The 17,127-nt window shown below is 31.7% G+C and overlaps 1 protein-coding gene across 1 annotated transcript in view; it reads left to right on the plus strand.

The window, feature by feature from the left end:
• LOC126965290 (ras-specific guanine nucleotide-releasing factor 1-like) overlaps window positions 1-17,127 on the plus strand; it is a 49,652-nt gene that overhangs the window by 14,149 nt on the left and 18,376 nt on the right. The window contains exons 5-7 of the mRNA XM_050808807.1: window positions 4,472-4,670; window positions 12,400-12,497; window positions 15,542-15,675. Of these exons, the coding sequence (XP_050664764.1) occupies window positions 4,472-4,670; window positions 12,400-12,497; window positions 15,542-15,675 (431 nt within the window). The remainder of the gene's footprint in view (window positions 1-4,471; window positions 4,671-12,399; window positions 12,498-15,541; window positions 15,676-17,127) is intronic.

The raw sequence follows: 17,127 nt of genomic DNA on the forward strand, positions 1-17,127 counted from the left end.
TCCTCCACCCATTCTTACCCCGTCAGCATGGCCGAGCACCTTCCCCTTAGGAGACCAACCTAACCTCGCCTGTGACCCCGCCGAGGGGACACGTGACCATTACCCACGTGACGGCTACTCACGGGGCTACCGTTTAGCTTGAAATCAGGGCCAAAGAGAGCGTATTACGTTACAGGGGTAACTAAACCCCGACCCCTGTCCCGCTCAGCTCCCCAGGATTCCGTCATCCCCGCGTACGGCGATCAACTGCGCAGGCCAAAACGCAGGTGGATGCTATAAAATCTTCCGGTTGGCACCCACTAACCGCCAGAAGAGTCGAGCAGATATTAGCCATTAGCCAGCAAGAGACAGCCATTGCGCACGGTTAGTGAAAATCGAGCACAATAACTAATCAATCACTGGACCAATGTTACCGGGGCGCACCGGGTAGAAGGTAGGTGTCGCTCCATTCAGAATGCCTCAAAGAGGTTTCTTTGTGGATCCACTCCTCCGCCCACACGTGGAGGTTTCTGCTGAACCATTGCGCCATTTTTTTTTTAAAACATTTAAATTTATTTATAGATAACGCCTGAACAGTGGCTGGGACTTTAATATTAAAGTGTATATATTTACCCTTAAAGCTATTATATTATATCTTATGGAGCCTACTTGAATTAGTTACAAGCAATCCCTTATTTCTAGTGTTATAATAATGAAAATCACTATTAAGAGCAAAAAGGTGACGATTTTAGTGAACGTATATTAAATTTTCATACATGTACTGACAATGAACATTCATAATATTTATTTCTTTAAATTTTTCTTTGAGAAACTGTCTATAACCAAGCTGATATATAGCACGAACAGCTGTCTTTTGCAGAGCAAACCTTATATTAATGTCAGCAGCATGACCCCATTGTAAAATACCGTACGTTATGATGCTGTGAAAATATCTGAAGTACAATAATCTAGCGTTCGCAACATTCGTGTACTCTCTAATCTTTCTACCCACAACAATGCGATATTTATACGGGGATTGTCTAATTGGTTTTTTAAATATAATTTTATTTTTACACGCTAAATATTTATTTAAAAATAATAACTTTTAATATTATTACTAATAATAACTAAGCAAGCATTATACCATGCAATATATCGTTTGAAAGACAGTGTAAAAACACAACTTTGAGGACACAAAAAAGGTCGAAGTTTCTTATTTCTTATTTTTTGAAGAATGGGCGAACAGACTTAGATCTGCAGCTTAGGCGGTTAAAAAGATTAGACATAGATACGGCGCGACAAGTATACTTTAGTTATTTCCATAGTATTATATCCTACGGTATATTGCTATGGGGCAACGCTGCCGATATTAATACAATATTTGTGCTGCAGAAGAGGGCTATTCGCACTATTTATAACCTATGTCCTAAAGAATCATCGCACATTGTAGTGCGTGGAAGAAAGTTCCTTTAAAACCGCACTGTGGAGGACCGCTACATATCCAGATGATGGAGATGATATCATAATTTGTGGCGTGTCGTCCGAAGGTGGAATTCGATAGCAGGTATCAGGTGAAACAGCTCTTCGGAACACTCCGCGTGATAAATGCGGTAGAAGACATACAATGAAGCGACGTCTCTACGCAACGTCAAGTGACAGAGCCGTTGACAAATCACTTCGACAATTCGAGCTGGTCTGCGTTGCACTCGGACTGATGGATCGATCTGATAAAAGGCATAAAAGGCATTTATTTTCTCAAAATTGATTCCTTTAGAATTCTTTTTGATGTCATTTCTAATAACTACTAGATACTACTACCGCTTCGGAAACAAATGGCGCTCTGAGAGAAAAGAAGCGGCGAAAAAAACTCTCCCTGCATTCTTTTTTTGCGCTCTTTTCAATAAAAATATACAATATTGTACAGTCATTTCTATCGCTATAAAATAATCACAATCTAGTCCCAGGCTGTCCGATCATTTAGATATTCAGCAGTGGAGTAATAGGATTTACGACAGAGCCATTTTTTTTATAAAACATTTAAATTTATTTATAGATAATGCCTGAACAGTGGCTGGGACTTTATTATAGAAGTGTATACATTTACCCTTAAAGCTATTATGTATCTTATGAAGCCTACTAGAATTAGTTACAAGAAATCCCTTATTTCCAGTGTTATAATAATGAACATCACTATTAAGAGGTATATAGATACTGGGGTGCACCCGACCAGAGATAACAGTAATAGGTACTCTATATGTGACCGGACCTGCGCTTTGTAGAGCGCTTGAGTGTGGGCCGGTTTGAAGTATTTTCGTGCTCTATTAATGACATCCAGCTTCTTCGAAGCCAATTGATCGAAGACCAGATGTATAAAATTTATGTTGAAGTCATCCGAAATGAAATGAACTGAATGATAATAAATTTATTTCGGAAGAAAAATTTTCCACACATTCAAACAAAATAAGTTAACGAAATCGAACATTACCTTAATTTTACCAGTGGGAGGCTCCTTTGCACAGGATGCCGGCTAGATTATGGGTACCGCAACGGCGCCTATTTCTGCCGGGAAGCAGTAATGTGTAGATATTGCTGTGTTTCGGTCTGAAGGGTGCCGTAGCTAGTAAAATTACTGGGCAAATGACACTTCACATCTCAGCGCAATTGTGGTGCCGCTAGTATTTTTGGGCTTCAAGAATCCTGAGCGGCACTGCATTGTAATGGGCAGGGCGTATCAATTACCATCATCTGAACGTTCTGCTTGTCTCGTCCCGTATTTTCATAAAAAAAATCTACTCTAGCAAAATCTACAAAAGCAAAAAAGAAAGAAAAAACAATACTAAATGACTGTGTGGTGACTGGTCTTCCAAAACTAGAGTCTATTATACTAACATTCTTGTCCATACTTTGAGCACAACACTGATTTTCAGTGATCCCATTGTGTGATGTTTGGATATAATAGGTATATACTTCTTGCTACTTCTTCTCATTAGCTCAACCCTTTACGACGTAGCGGTAAATTCAATAACAAAAAAAACAAACAAATTTTTGACATCCATAAGTGTCATTTCCGTGACCTATATGATTTTGATTTGATTTGATTTTATTTCGAGACAACGACTTTGTAACTTTTACATCATATGGACAACACCGACCTTCAACTTGCGGCCCATTGGTCAACATTGGACAATAAGCATATTAAATATTTTATATCCCACCTTGATGAAAAGCTGCCTTTTTGTCCCTGGTACGAGGGACAAAAGTGGCCGATTCTCTCCCGGCAAGGCGACTTTTGTCCCTCGTACCAGGAACTAAAAGCGAGCTTTTCATCCAGATGGGAAAAAAATCGTTTATGCACGTGAGATAAGTAGGTAATTGCCACCCGCGATTGTCAATATTCGGCGGGTGAGAATGACCTACTTTTCACCCTAGGTGCGTAATATACATTAAATTCATTAAATAAGTACTCATAAGGCTATATTTCACGGTGACACTACACAGACACCATACAGACACCAGACTCATTAAGTGTCCGTGCTGGTCGCGCCACTATAGTAGATTGTTAACTTAGGGTCGAAAGAATCAATTCCCGAGGTACCTATTTAGACGCCCGAGCGCAGCAAGGGCTATAGTCCGAGTAGGAATTGATTCTTTTACCCGTGTTAAGCACTTTACTTTTCATTTCGAATATGAGGAAGGTAAAAGTTTATCTAAACTATTTATTGATAATATATAATAATATTAGTAGTACCTATATAAAATTAGTTGTCAAATTAGGACAATTTATGTCGACTTCTTAAATTTTAAATATGGAACTCACCGCGTAATTGTTCCGGCTTATTCCGCTCAAAGAAGTTTACGCTATGTTCACACTGGCTGTTTAGAAAGTCACATGGTCGCAGCATATTTTTTATAGTGTATGAGTTTTTCCCTCTCTATGCAGGGAAGCAGCATTTTCCACCCAATAATCAGATCAAAACAACATTACTTTCCGAGTATGAAAAATTGGTTGCGCAACCGAACGAATATTATTTATCTACCTTTTACTGATATACAAACTAAGTCAAATTAGCATCTCGAAAACCACAAAGTTTACAATTAATGCTAATAATTACTTAATAATACGTCACTACTAAGATAAGATCAGACAGCCTGGGACTAGATTGTGATTATTTTATAGCGATAGAAATGACTGTACAATATTGTATATTTTTATTGAAAAGAGTGCCATTTGTTTCCGAAGCGGTTGTAGTATGTAGTAGTTATTAGAAATGACATCAAAAAGAATTCTAAAGGAATCAATTTTGAGAAAATAAATGCCTTTTTATGCCTTTTATAAATTAAATTGACAACAGTGAGAATGTTGTACTGCTTAAAACGAATAAATATAACATAAATATAACTGAGCAGGTTCATATTATCTAAGCTATACCTTAGATAATATGAACCTGCTCAGTTCTCTCTCTCTATGAGATTATCTTTCAAATTCTTTCAGTCATTGGATATCCAAGCATAGTTCAGACTTCTGGTCGGATGAGCGTCTCCGCGGGCTCACTATGGACTTCCTCAAGGAGATAGAAAGTAGTCCTGGCCTGCTCCCCGCGGAGCATAAGGCTGCAGCTCAACTGTTGCGACTTCTGGAGCGCCCACCTGACAGGAATGTGGACTTGAAGGGAATATTTACACCGCCAAGAGTAAGTGCCGCCCATCTAAAAGGTTGATAATCCTTACTTAGATAAATTACTTTAAAAAACTATTTATTGTATTTTAAGAAGATTCATTTGAAATTAAAAGACAAGTTATATCTTCACGGGTTCTCTTGGGCAAGTTTTTTCGAGACCTGGAAAACACAGTAATATGTAAGGATTACTGTGCTTCACGGCAGAAAGAAACGCTCTCGCTTGCACAACTTAGAACTTAGACAACATGAAAGACGTGAAAACTTCGTGAAGGCAAGGTGACTAGTATCAATGAAATAGGCAAGGTGACTAGTATCAATGAAATACAACTATACTCATCGAGCGAATCTGTTTACTCGACTCTTATTCAAACTTTATTATCTATTTATCAACTATACGTCACTTGAAGGGCTGGCTCAATGGAAGAGCGCTCGGACGGAACGGACGGAAGTATAATCATTTACATATCTCTGTTTTATATATAACAAATAGTACCCATTATAAATAACTATATTGTGTATACAAAATAGTAATAATAATAATTATTATATGAAATTATATAACCAACATTAGAAATAGAAATAGAAAAATCTTTATTAGCAATATTAATACTTAATTAAATATGAAAAAAAATAATAATACTTAATTAAAGAGAGATAAAAACAGTAATATAATATTTGTTTCCGAGTCTGGATGTTTAAATGTATTTATGTATGTTTATATGAATTTATGTATGTTTAAGTAAGTATATCTTATATCTTTAAACGAGCAATTCTTGTATATATATATAATCTGAATCTCGGAAACGGCTCCAACGATTTTCATAAAATTAAGTATGCAGGGGATTTCGGGGGTGATAAATCGATCTAGCTAGGTTTCAATTTAAAAAAACTGATTTTATCCATGTTTGAATGAGAAACAGCTACAATAACATTAGAATACAAAGGTAAATTTCACCACTATATACAAGACTATTATAGCTCAGTTGGGACATTGGGTGATCCGGAAAGCAGAAGACCCCGGTTCAAATCCAGATGTCCTATTAGTTTTTTTTTTGTTCAAGTTTTGTACATTCTTATAAATCCGAGCAAGGCTCGGTCGTCCGGATATTAAATATATCATTGTCTTGTAACCCATTTATATTATTATCACCATCATCATCATCATCATCATCATCATCATCTTCATCATCATCATCATTATCATTATCATTATCATTATCATTATCATTATCATTATTATTATTATTATTATTATTATTATTATTATTATTATTATTATTATTATTATTATTATTATTATTATTATTATTATTATTATTATTATTATTATTATTATTATTATTATTATTATTATTATTATTATTATTATTATTATTATTATTATTATTATTATTATTATTATTATTATTATTATTATTATTATTATTATTATTATTATTATTATTATTATTATTATTATTATTATTATTATTATTATTATTATTATTATTATTATTATTATTATTATTATTATTATTATTATTATTATTATTATTATTATTATTATTATTATTATTATTATTATTATTATTATTATTATTATTATTATTATTATTATTATTATTATTATTATTATTATTATTATTATTATTATTATTATTATTATTATTATTATTATTATTATTATTATTATTATTATTATTATTATTATTATTATTATTATTATTATTATTATTATTATTTTTATAATATTTCTCAGCCTTTCGCTGGTTTGCCTGCATTTACGGGTCGAAACCAAGTAAATGCAGCGTGTGGTGTGTTAAATTTATGTGTAGGGTGAAATGTCGTGTTCGTCAATTTGTAAGAACTTTCTAACGATTCGGCATGTATTTAAGATGGCGACTTTTTGTAAGGTTATGTAAAGAGTTTCCTTTAGTTCTAGTAGTTTAAGACTATGTAACAGATGGTTTGGGATAACACCTGTGGTGGAAAGGACTATTGGAATTACGTATACTTTTTTTTGGTTCCAGATTCTAGCCACTTCATCCTTCAGTTCAGTATATTTGTTGATTTTTTCAGAAATTGTTTTTTGTAAGTTATGAGTGTTTGGAACAGCAATGTCTATCAGGTAGGTTATTTCATTTAATTTATCTTTGAGCGTTATATCTGGTCTATTGTAGTGAATGGTTCTGTCTGTAAGTATCGCGCGATCAAAATAAAGTTTATATGTATCGTTTTCTAAAACTGTTTGTGGTTTATATTTGTAATAAGGTGTGTTTGTGTTTTGTATGAGTTTGTGTTTGAGTGCTAACTTTTGGTGAATAATATTGACTACTTGGTTATGTCTATGCGTGTAATCTGTTTGTGTGAGTGTTGTACATCCTCCGGTAATATGTTGGATGGTTTCTGGTTGAACGTGGCATTTGCGGCATTTATCGTTTGATATTGAGGGGTCTTTGATTATGAATTTTCTGTAGTTTTTGGTGTTGACAACTTGGTCCTGTATCGCTATTATAAATCCTTCGGTCTCTGGGAATAGGTTTCCTATTTTAAGCCATTTGTTTGAGGCGGCGGTGTTTATGTGGGATTGTTCTAGGTCGTGAGGATGGCGGCCATGTAACACTTTTCGCTTCCAGCTGTCAAGTTTTTGTATTTGGGGATCGTTTCTTCGAGTGTTTTGAGAGCTTATGTCTTCGTGTAAATTAAGTGGAGTAAAGTTAATATCATTTTTAACAATGGCTTTATGAATTTCGCTGGTCTGTGATTTTAAGTGGAAAAAATCTTTTAAATTGCCGACTTGTTTTTGACAGAGATGATTCAAATCAATGAGGCCCCTTCCTCCATATTCTCTTTTGATAGTAAGTCTTTCTATTGCAGATTTTGGGTGTAGATTATTGTGCTTAGTTAGTGTGGTGCGAATCGTCCGCTCTATTTGTTCTATGTCTGTTTTTGTCCATTTTATGATACCAAATGAGTATGTTAGAATTGGGATAGCATATGTATTTAGGGACTTAATAAGGTGTTTGCTTGTTAATTGAGTTTTACAAAGAGAATTAATTCGTTTTTTAAATTCTATTGTTAAAGTGTTTTTGATTTCTGTGTGATCTAATCCTCTAAGTTGTTTATATCCTAAGTATTTATATAGTTCGGTTTGTTCCATGGCTCTAATTATATCGATATCATTAACTGCATAATCGCCCGGCCGTATCTTGCCTCGTTTTATGTGAAGTGTTCTACATTTATCCAAACCAAATTCCATATTAATATCTTTGCTAAATTGTGCTGTAGTATCTATTAATTTTTTCATTTCCATTTCTGTTTTTCCATATAACTTAATATCATCCATATATATGAGATGAGAGACTATTGTTTCTTGTATATCGTGTTTGAGGCGATATCCTGCACGACAATCACGCAGCAAATGTGACAGGGGGTTTAAGGCGAGGCAAAACCACAGAGGACTCAAGGAATCGCCTTGATAGATACCCTTTCTAATGGCTATTTCTCTAGTTGTGATGGTGTTTTGATTTGTATTCAAATAAAGTGTGGTTTTCCATCTAGACATAATATCGTGTAAAAAGTTTATTATTTTTGAGTTTATTTTATATATTTGTAATATTTTAATCAACCAAGAATGTGGGATACTATCGAAAGCTTTCTTATAGTCTATATATGTGCAATGTAGGTTTCTATTTTTTGAAGTCGCATGTTTGTGAATAGTAGAATCAATTATTAACTGTTCCTTACATCCCATGTGGCCTCGCCTGCATCCTTTTTGTTCTTCCGCTATTATATTATAATGTTCAACATGTTTATTGATTTTTGTTGTTATGGCTGATGTTAATATTTTATATATAGTTGGTAGGCATGTGATTGGTCTATATTGTGAAGGGAGTGGAGATATCTGTAATTTTGGAAGCATATAGGTTATTCCAGTAGCAATGAAATCTGGAATTTTCTGTTTACCAATAATGATATCTGTAATATTTTTGGCCATGATTTTATGTAAAGAAAATAATTTTTTATACCAAAAGTTATGAATTTTGTCTATCCCTGGTGATTTCCAGTTATGCAATCTGGCTGTAATGTTATTTATGTCTGTCTCAGTTATTTCTGTGAAATCCATTTCTTCAATTGCATTCCATTTATTTTCTTCTTCTATAATCCAATCAGCTTTATCATTGTGATGTACTTGTTGTTCCCAGATGCCTGACCAAAACGTTTCCAGTTGTTCTTGTGTGGGCACATTAGGATTGTTTACTGTATCTGTTTTTAGTTTGTGTAAGTTTCTGTAGAAATTCTTTTCGTTAGTGCTAAACATTGTGTTATCATTTTTCCTTTCCTGTGCCTTTTTGTATCTTTTAAGTCTATGAACTTTGAGTGCTAATTTTTGTTTTAAAGTGTCTAAAAATTCTTCCGGTTTAATGTTGCTATTTTCATGTTTAGTGTGTGTGTTTCCTGTTTTAAATATTGCTTTAACATGCTTAATGATTTTACGGGATCTATTGTTATTGATGTACTGGGTGAGTCGCCCACAGTCTGCTCTGAGTTTTTCTATATCCTTTTCTAACCTTATTTGCCATGGTGGTTTATAACAGTCTTTGGGCCTTGTGCTTCTAATATATTCTGTGACCTTATAGTTAAGTTCTTCAGAGATAACTAAGGCTACGCAATACACTATCGTATGTATGTCAGTTAGTTTTGTGTCGTCGGAAATAAATCGGGACAGGATATCGCTATTAAACATATTGACTAGTTGAAATAGGTGAGAATTGTATCTAAGTTTAGGCAATATTGGACGGACTAGTGGGTCCATTCCTGAATATTGTGTTAGTGCTGTTTTGAATTTATAACAAATTTCTTCTATTTCAGTGTTCGTACCTGGGTTATGGTCTAATACCGTATCAATGTCGTTTTCCATCATTATAGTAACAAATTCAGTCTGTGTAGGCATATTATGTGATGTCTGAGTGATATATGAGAATGTTTGTAATGATTGAATATTATATGTGAATGTATTTAATGATTGATTGTGCTGTGTGTTTGGTATTGTTTGAGTGGAAGAACATGGAATTACATCGTTTGTTGGTTCACTAATGTTAATATGGAATTGATTTTCATTTTCTATTTCTAGTTGTGACTTTATTTCTTCTTTAATTTGATTTAAAGTTTCCTGATTTAAGAGTTTGTTTTTTACTATTACTCTTCTTTGATCCGCAATTCTTTGTTCGAAGAGTTCATGCAACTGTTTTCTGTAGGTGGTTAGGTCGGTCTCTAATTTCGTGATGTAGTAATAGGTGCGCATAATGAATAGGTTCATTTCTTTACTCCATTTCATGCGCACTCTCGGTTTACCGGCTTTGGTGGACGCGAGTAAAAAGGCATTTGCCTCCCGCGCAGCATCCAAGGTCGGTGTGGGTGAATATCTGCTTGAAAGGGGTGAGGAGGGAATGGATGGTGTATATGAGATGGTACATGGACTATAAGGTTCCGTTGGAGTAGTCCTGTCAGTCAGTCTGTCATTTTCGGCTGTAGTATTTTCGGATGATCCGGTGGGAGCCCGCCTGTTCAGCTCCTCACCGCTGACGGTTCGCATGCTGAGACACCCAGCGCCAGCTCCAGGTGTGCCCCGGCGATCGCCCCCGGGAAGCGGTCCAATTTTACGTTTTTTCATCGAGCGTGTCTCCATATTGAATGGGTTGTTGGGACCGTTGGTCGGAAAGGTGTGTCTAGGTGTTGGTGACTTTGTAAAGTATTTGTGCCTTCTACCTTAACGAGATAGGGTTTGGTCAAGAAGTTAATGACAATTTGTTCAAGCTTTCCTTAAGCCCCCCCACCACGGCAAGGTGGTCCCCTGGGGGGGTTATTATTATTATTATTATTATTATTATTATTATTATTATTATTATTATTATTATTATTATTATTATTATTATTATTATTATTATTATTATTATTATTATTATTATTATTATTATTATTATTATTATTATTATTATTATTATTATTATTATTATTATTATTATTATTATTATTATTATTATTATTATTATTATTATTATTATTATTATTATTATTATTATTATTATTATTATTATTATTATTATTATTATTATTATTATTATTATTATTATTATTATTATTATTATTATTATTATTATTATTATTATTATTATTATTATTATTATTATTATTATTATTATTATTATTATTATTATTATTATTATTATTATTATTATTATTATTATTATTATTATTATTATTATTATTATTATTATTATTATTATTATTATTATTATTATTATTATTATTATTATTATTATTATTATTATTATTATTATTATTATTATTATTATTATTATTATTATTATTATTATTATTATTATTATTATTATTATTATTATTATTATTATTATTATTATTATTATTATTATTATTATTATTATTATTATTATTATTATTATTATTATTATTATTATTATTATTATTATTATTATTATTATTATTATTATTATTATTATTATTATTATTATTATTATTATTATTATTATTATTATTATTATTATTATTATTATTATTATTATTATTATTATTATTATTATTATTATTATTATTATTATTATTATTATTATTATTATTATTATTATTATTATTATTATTATTATTATTATTATTATTATTATTATTATTATTATTATTATTATTATTATTATTATTATTATTATTATTATTATTATTATTATTATTATTATTATTATTATTATTATTATTATTATTATTATTATTATTATTATTATTATTATTATTATTATTATTATTATTATTATTATTATTATTATTATTATTATTATTATTATTATTATTATTATTATTATTATTATTATTATTATTATTATTATTATTATTATTATTATTATTATTATTATTATTATTATTATTATTATTATTATTATTATTATTATTATTATTATTATTATTATTGTTATTATTGTTATTATTGTTATTATTATTATTAATTATTATTATTATTATTATTATTATTATTATTATTATTATTATTATTATTATTATTATTATTATTATTATTATTATTATTATTATTATTATTATTATTATTATTATTATTATTATTATTATTATTATTATTATTATTATTATTATTATTATTATTATTATTATTATTATTATTATTATTATTATTATTATTATTATTATTATTATTATTTAAAATAACAATACTCATATGAAACTGTCCGTCACGTGATTCATTGCTAAGAGCTACGCAATATAAAATGACAATAAAGTAAAAAAGATATACAATTGTATAAAGATGATTGATGAATGATTAACTATCATATTAGGTATTATAATATATAAGCTTCACCTGTATGTATGTTTGTTTGTAAACGACTCATTTAGGCGCGAATTTGACCAACTTTAATCGGTCAGATTTCATTCAAACTTCGTAGATTAATCGAGGACCGATGAAAATACATTAATTTGATAAACTTATTCCAATTTTCTATTTTCAAAATAAGATTTTTGTTAATTTATATAATTTTTTCATCTATTTTCGACAAGGCAGGCATTGATGTTCATTTTAAATATTTTTTGGTATTATCTTTTCAATCAAAGCGTGTTTTTTAGTTTGTTTATACTATTTTTATTACCTATAATTGGTATTTTCAGAAGTTTAATGGACAAATATTTCGTACTTTCAATGAGTTGACAACTATAAAAATAAAAATTATTCTAAATTCTAGATACCCACGAAGGAGAGCCTGGAAACACTCTCCGCGTTGGAGATCGCGGAGCAGATGACTTACCTGGACTATCAGATATTTAGCTCCATACACAGCGAGTACGTAGCATTACAATCTTAATATATATATATATAAATTACGTGACACGTTATTTCTCCGCGATGGACTCCTAAACTAATGAACGGATTTTAATGGGGATTCTTTAATCAGTGCAGTTTGGTCCAACTTTAGAGATAGGATAGTTTTTATTTCGATTTGGGACTCATAATTATTTTTATTTTCGATATTTTTTTTGTATAGACATATTTTCTATAGCGAATTTAGTGATGGTTTGACAGTTCCGCTGTGAGACAATTTCATTGTAACAACAGGGAGCATTTTTACGAAATAGTTCTTGATGTTTTTAAATATATTAGCAAATTCCTATAAAACAGTATTTTTTTACTATCTACAGAACAACGTCTTTCGGGGCAGCTAGTAGTTTTCAAATTACAGTGTATAAATACTATTGTGCTACTCAAGCGAATGACGTTCAACTTCGCTTTCGTGGGCAACCGACAACTTGTCGCACTTGTTGGACTATAGTACATGAGCGCACGAGTATCGAATACTATTTTTCCTATTAATTTGTGCAAAGTTCGACCACTATAATTATTTTGAAACATTCGCGCACGCTCAGCTACATTCCCGCACGTTCTTGTGAACGTGTAAGAAAGTAGTAGGTACTTTGCGAACTCAAATGCATGCGCAAAATCGAACTTTGCGCACGATAATAGGAAATATACTATTGTATTACAAATGCGACGATTTATGTAATATTTCCGACTAAATATTCGTTTTGAAACTTTTGTAACTCAAATTTTAATATTATTTATTAATAATAATAATAACAAACACTATCAAAAAGCACCCGAGGGAGACTTCTACACACAGGATTTAGGGTTGCAAACTCTAATAATAATAATAATAGTAGTTCTAAGATTGTTGACCTACAAAAAATAGTAAATAACGAAATAAATACTTACTTTATGCCTTAAAAAAATAAGTTTTGCTACTGGAGAAACTAAGTCACAGACGTAGCCCAAATTATTGCGAAACTGAAGTGGAAGTGGTTAGGGTACATAGTTCGGTGGACCGATGGCCGTTGGGGCAGTAAAGTCCTCGAATGGCGACCACGTACCGGAAAACGCAGTGTTGGTAGGCCCCCCACAAGATGGACCGACGATCTAGTCAAGGTCGCCGATGGATAAGGACACCGCAGGACCGATCGTCATGGAGATCTTTGGGGGAGGCCTTTGTCCAGCAGTGGACCTCTTCCGGCTGATAATGAAGATGATGATGAAGCCTTAATTAATAATTTTTATTGCACACCTCATAGCTATTAATCTCGCCAGTTGCTGTTACAGAAAATATATTGATAGTAGAAATGATATTCTTATTTTTAAAATATTTGTGAAATCTGCATGACTGAGAACTTGTTGCCATTCTTTAACTTTAGTAGCTTAGTACCAATGCTATTATAAACACTGTTATTCATTTTAGAAATAGAAAATATTCAACTTCAATTCTTCAATAATGGTTATTGTGGAAGAGACAGAAATATATTTCACCTGCTATATACTTTTTTCAGAAATATATTAGGCTTCTTATTAGAAGCGGAATGTACAGTAGGATACTATATTATATAGTAGGGTTGGCAACTCTAACAGGATGTCGGCGAGGTAGCCACCATAGCAGGCTTTAGTTAGTTGTTAGTCACTACGAGTATGAGTATTGTTTCATAATTATAATTTTGTGAACAATTTTATTCTTGTTCATAATGTTATTTTATTTCTGTTTATAATTCAATTTTTGTTGTGTTAACTTGCGTAGCAACTTACCGATAGGCGTCTGCAGAATACCAGCGTTGTGGCTAGTTTCACAACATAAATCTGAGCAGACGACCTTTTGTTTCAAAGTTTATGTCTATGTGTATTATTATTATTTCAAATCAAATCAAATCAAGTCATTTATTTGTATAGATTGAGTGGGTACATTGCTGTTACATTATAATCATAGGTGCTAACAATCTGCCGAGTAGGCATGCAAAAATAATATTTTACAATTCTTACTCTAAGTTTATAGTGAAAACATACAACATAAAAACAACATTATTCATAAAACTGTATGTATGGTCTACTATCCATAATAATTTTATTAAATTATGAAAAATAAAAATTGTTTACTAAAAATGTCAACTTTAAATATCTAAATTAACTTATTCTAATGACTATATATATTTTTGTGTTTGCAAATATGTTTTTCAACCAAATAAATATATTTTCTTTCTTTCCTAACGACAGGAGATGACGCTAATGTGTGCAATGTTTACCAGTGAGCGTGTCATAACTTATTATTTGTATCTAGTGATTGTGATGCTAATGTTAATAATAGTAGATATTATAAGTACCTATTTAGTATTTTTTTTTATGATAGTAAGGGACGAGAGGAGTACGACGTTCAGCTGATGACAATTGATTAGTCCTGCCCATTACAATGCAGTGCCGCTCAGGATTCTTGAAAAACCCAAAATTTCTGAGCGGCGCTACATTTGCGCTCGTTACCTTGAGACATAAGATGTTAAGTATCATTTTCCCAGTAATTTCACTAGCTACGTCGCCCTACAGACCGAAACATAGTAATGCTTATATACATTACTGCTTCACGGCAGAAATAAGCTAGTTGTGGTGATAAGATGATAGTTGTGGTACCCAAAATCTAGCCGGCATCCTATGCAAAGGAGCCTCAGGTAATTTTATCCTAACATCAAACAATGGGGTCACTGAAAATCAGTTTTGTACCCATTAAAGTATGTATACAACTGTTATTGAGTAAACTCCAGTTTTGGAAGACCAGTGCCACACATATCATTTAGTATTGCTTTTTTTTCTTTATTGCTTTTATTATCTGTACAAAGTGGCCTCCCACTGGTAACTTGAACATGGTTTTGTTGTAGACTACTTTTTTTGAGTCAAAATAAACTATTTGTGTTTGAATATACCTACTCTATGTCTTTATATAGTTTTCGTGTCCTTAAGGTTTCAACAGATTTTTTTGATCACAAAAGTAGACTTTAGTATTATAGAAATGATTTGTTTTTAAGGGAGTTTCTTGGCCAGGCGTGGACTAAAGCTGACAAGGCCGAGCGTGCCCCACATATCTTGATGATGACTGCACACTTCAACCACATCTCCAGTCTGGTCATATCCGAGATCCTAAAGCGGGTGCCATGTCCAGGTCAGTTATTTATTTACACCAATTTAAATTAATTTAATATAATATACAAGTTGTTATAACTATATTTACAGTTTTGAGTTATCTTTACTGTTAAATCCGCCATTATTTGTCTTCAAAATATTCGACAAAACTCAAAACATTAGGAGAATTATGAATTTCTGAAAGGCAACGCATACTTCAATAAACTTTCTTTATTTACTATGATATAATTACATAAAATTTAAACTATCATTACGGGGAAGTGTACCAAGAATACTACTGGCAGCATTTCCACGTTGGATAGCTAGACTGACCCGTTGACTGAAATATCTGCCAGCGCTTGGGTTGCCAGTTGCCCTATTGAGGTGAGAAGATAGTACTCTGTACATTCTCCGCGCCTCTGTGCCCATAGGCCAAGTGTCTTGACACCAAACGGCACAAGGATATAAGACTCACTGAGACCGACATATTTGCGACCTTTGCTGTCTTCAATACCCAATTTATTAAGAAATGAAAATCTATGGATGGAGTCGGAAATCCCTGCATGGGATACGCTTCAGCGCATTGACCACTTAGCCAACCGTCCGAATGACGTTCGAATCTTCAGCTGTTGTGCCATCTACAGGATAAATTACAGTTGGTTACCTGAGTTGCTGAGATGTTGCTCTTTAAAATCTCAACAAACTGATTAACCCTTTCACCGCCAAATATATTAGTGTCTATTTCGTCAGAATTGTATATTTACGATCAGAGTTCATTTCAGTTGGGTTTTTATTAAGTCATTTATTATTATTATTATAAAAACATGTTAACATTAGTTAAATACTTAATTAAGTAATCATTAAAAATAAAACATTTTAGTCTCTTAATTATAAGAAGTCCTAAATATCATGTCCGAAGTGATGATGAATAACTAATATTATATGTCTATGACGGAAAATCCAAAAATAGGGACGGGATACAATGTCAAGATTTATCGATACAAAATAACAAACACAAATTAGATTATCTCCCTTTACCTATACTGACAAATCGTACTAATATTATAAACGCGAAAGTTTGTTATAATGTATGGATGTATGTTTGTTATAGTGTGAATTATCGAAAATATAATGATAAGTGTCAAGTAAGTAGGCAAAAAAATCTGCCATCTTTGAGCTATTCGAATTCTATAATTCTTTAAAAAGCGGCCAAGTGTGAGTCGGACTCGCCCATGAAGGGGTCGTAGCAGTAAGCACAATATAAAAGTTACATAGAAATAAAAATTATTAAATTAATGTAATCTAAAAGGCAAAAGATCTTTGCTCAAAATCACACAGTGCAAATGAGTTAACATCATTAAAACGTATTAAAAAACTACTTACCAGATCTCGTTCAAACGAATTTTCGGTGGAATTTTGCATGGTAATGTACATCATATTCGGCTACGGAACGCTTATAAATAGGCCTCTGATTGTTAGAATGTTTATCCTT

The sequence above is a fragment of the Leptidea sinapis genome, chromosome 7 (genome assembly GCF_905404315.1).
Source record: "Leptidea sinapis chromosome 7, ilLepSina1.1, whole genome shotgun sequence".
In the NCBI taxonomy this organism is placed as follows: Eukaryota; Metazoa; Arthropoda; class Insecta; order Lepidoptera; family Pieridae; genus Leptidea; species Leptidea sinapis.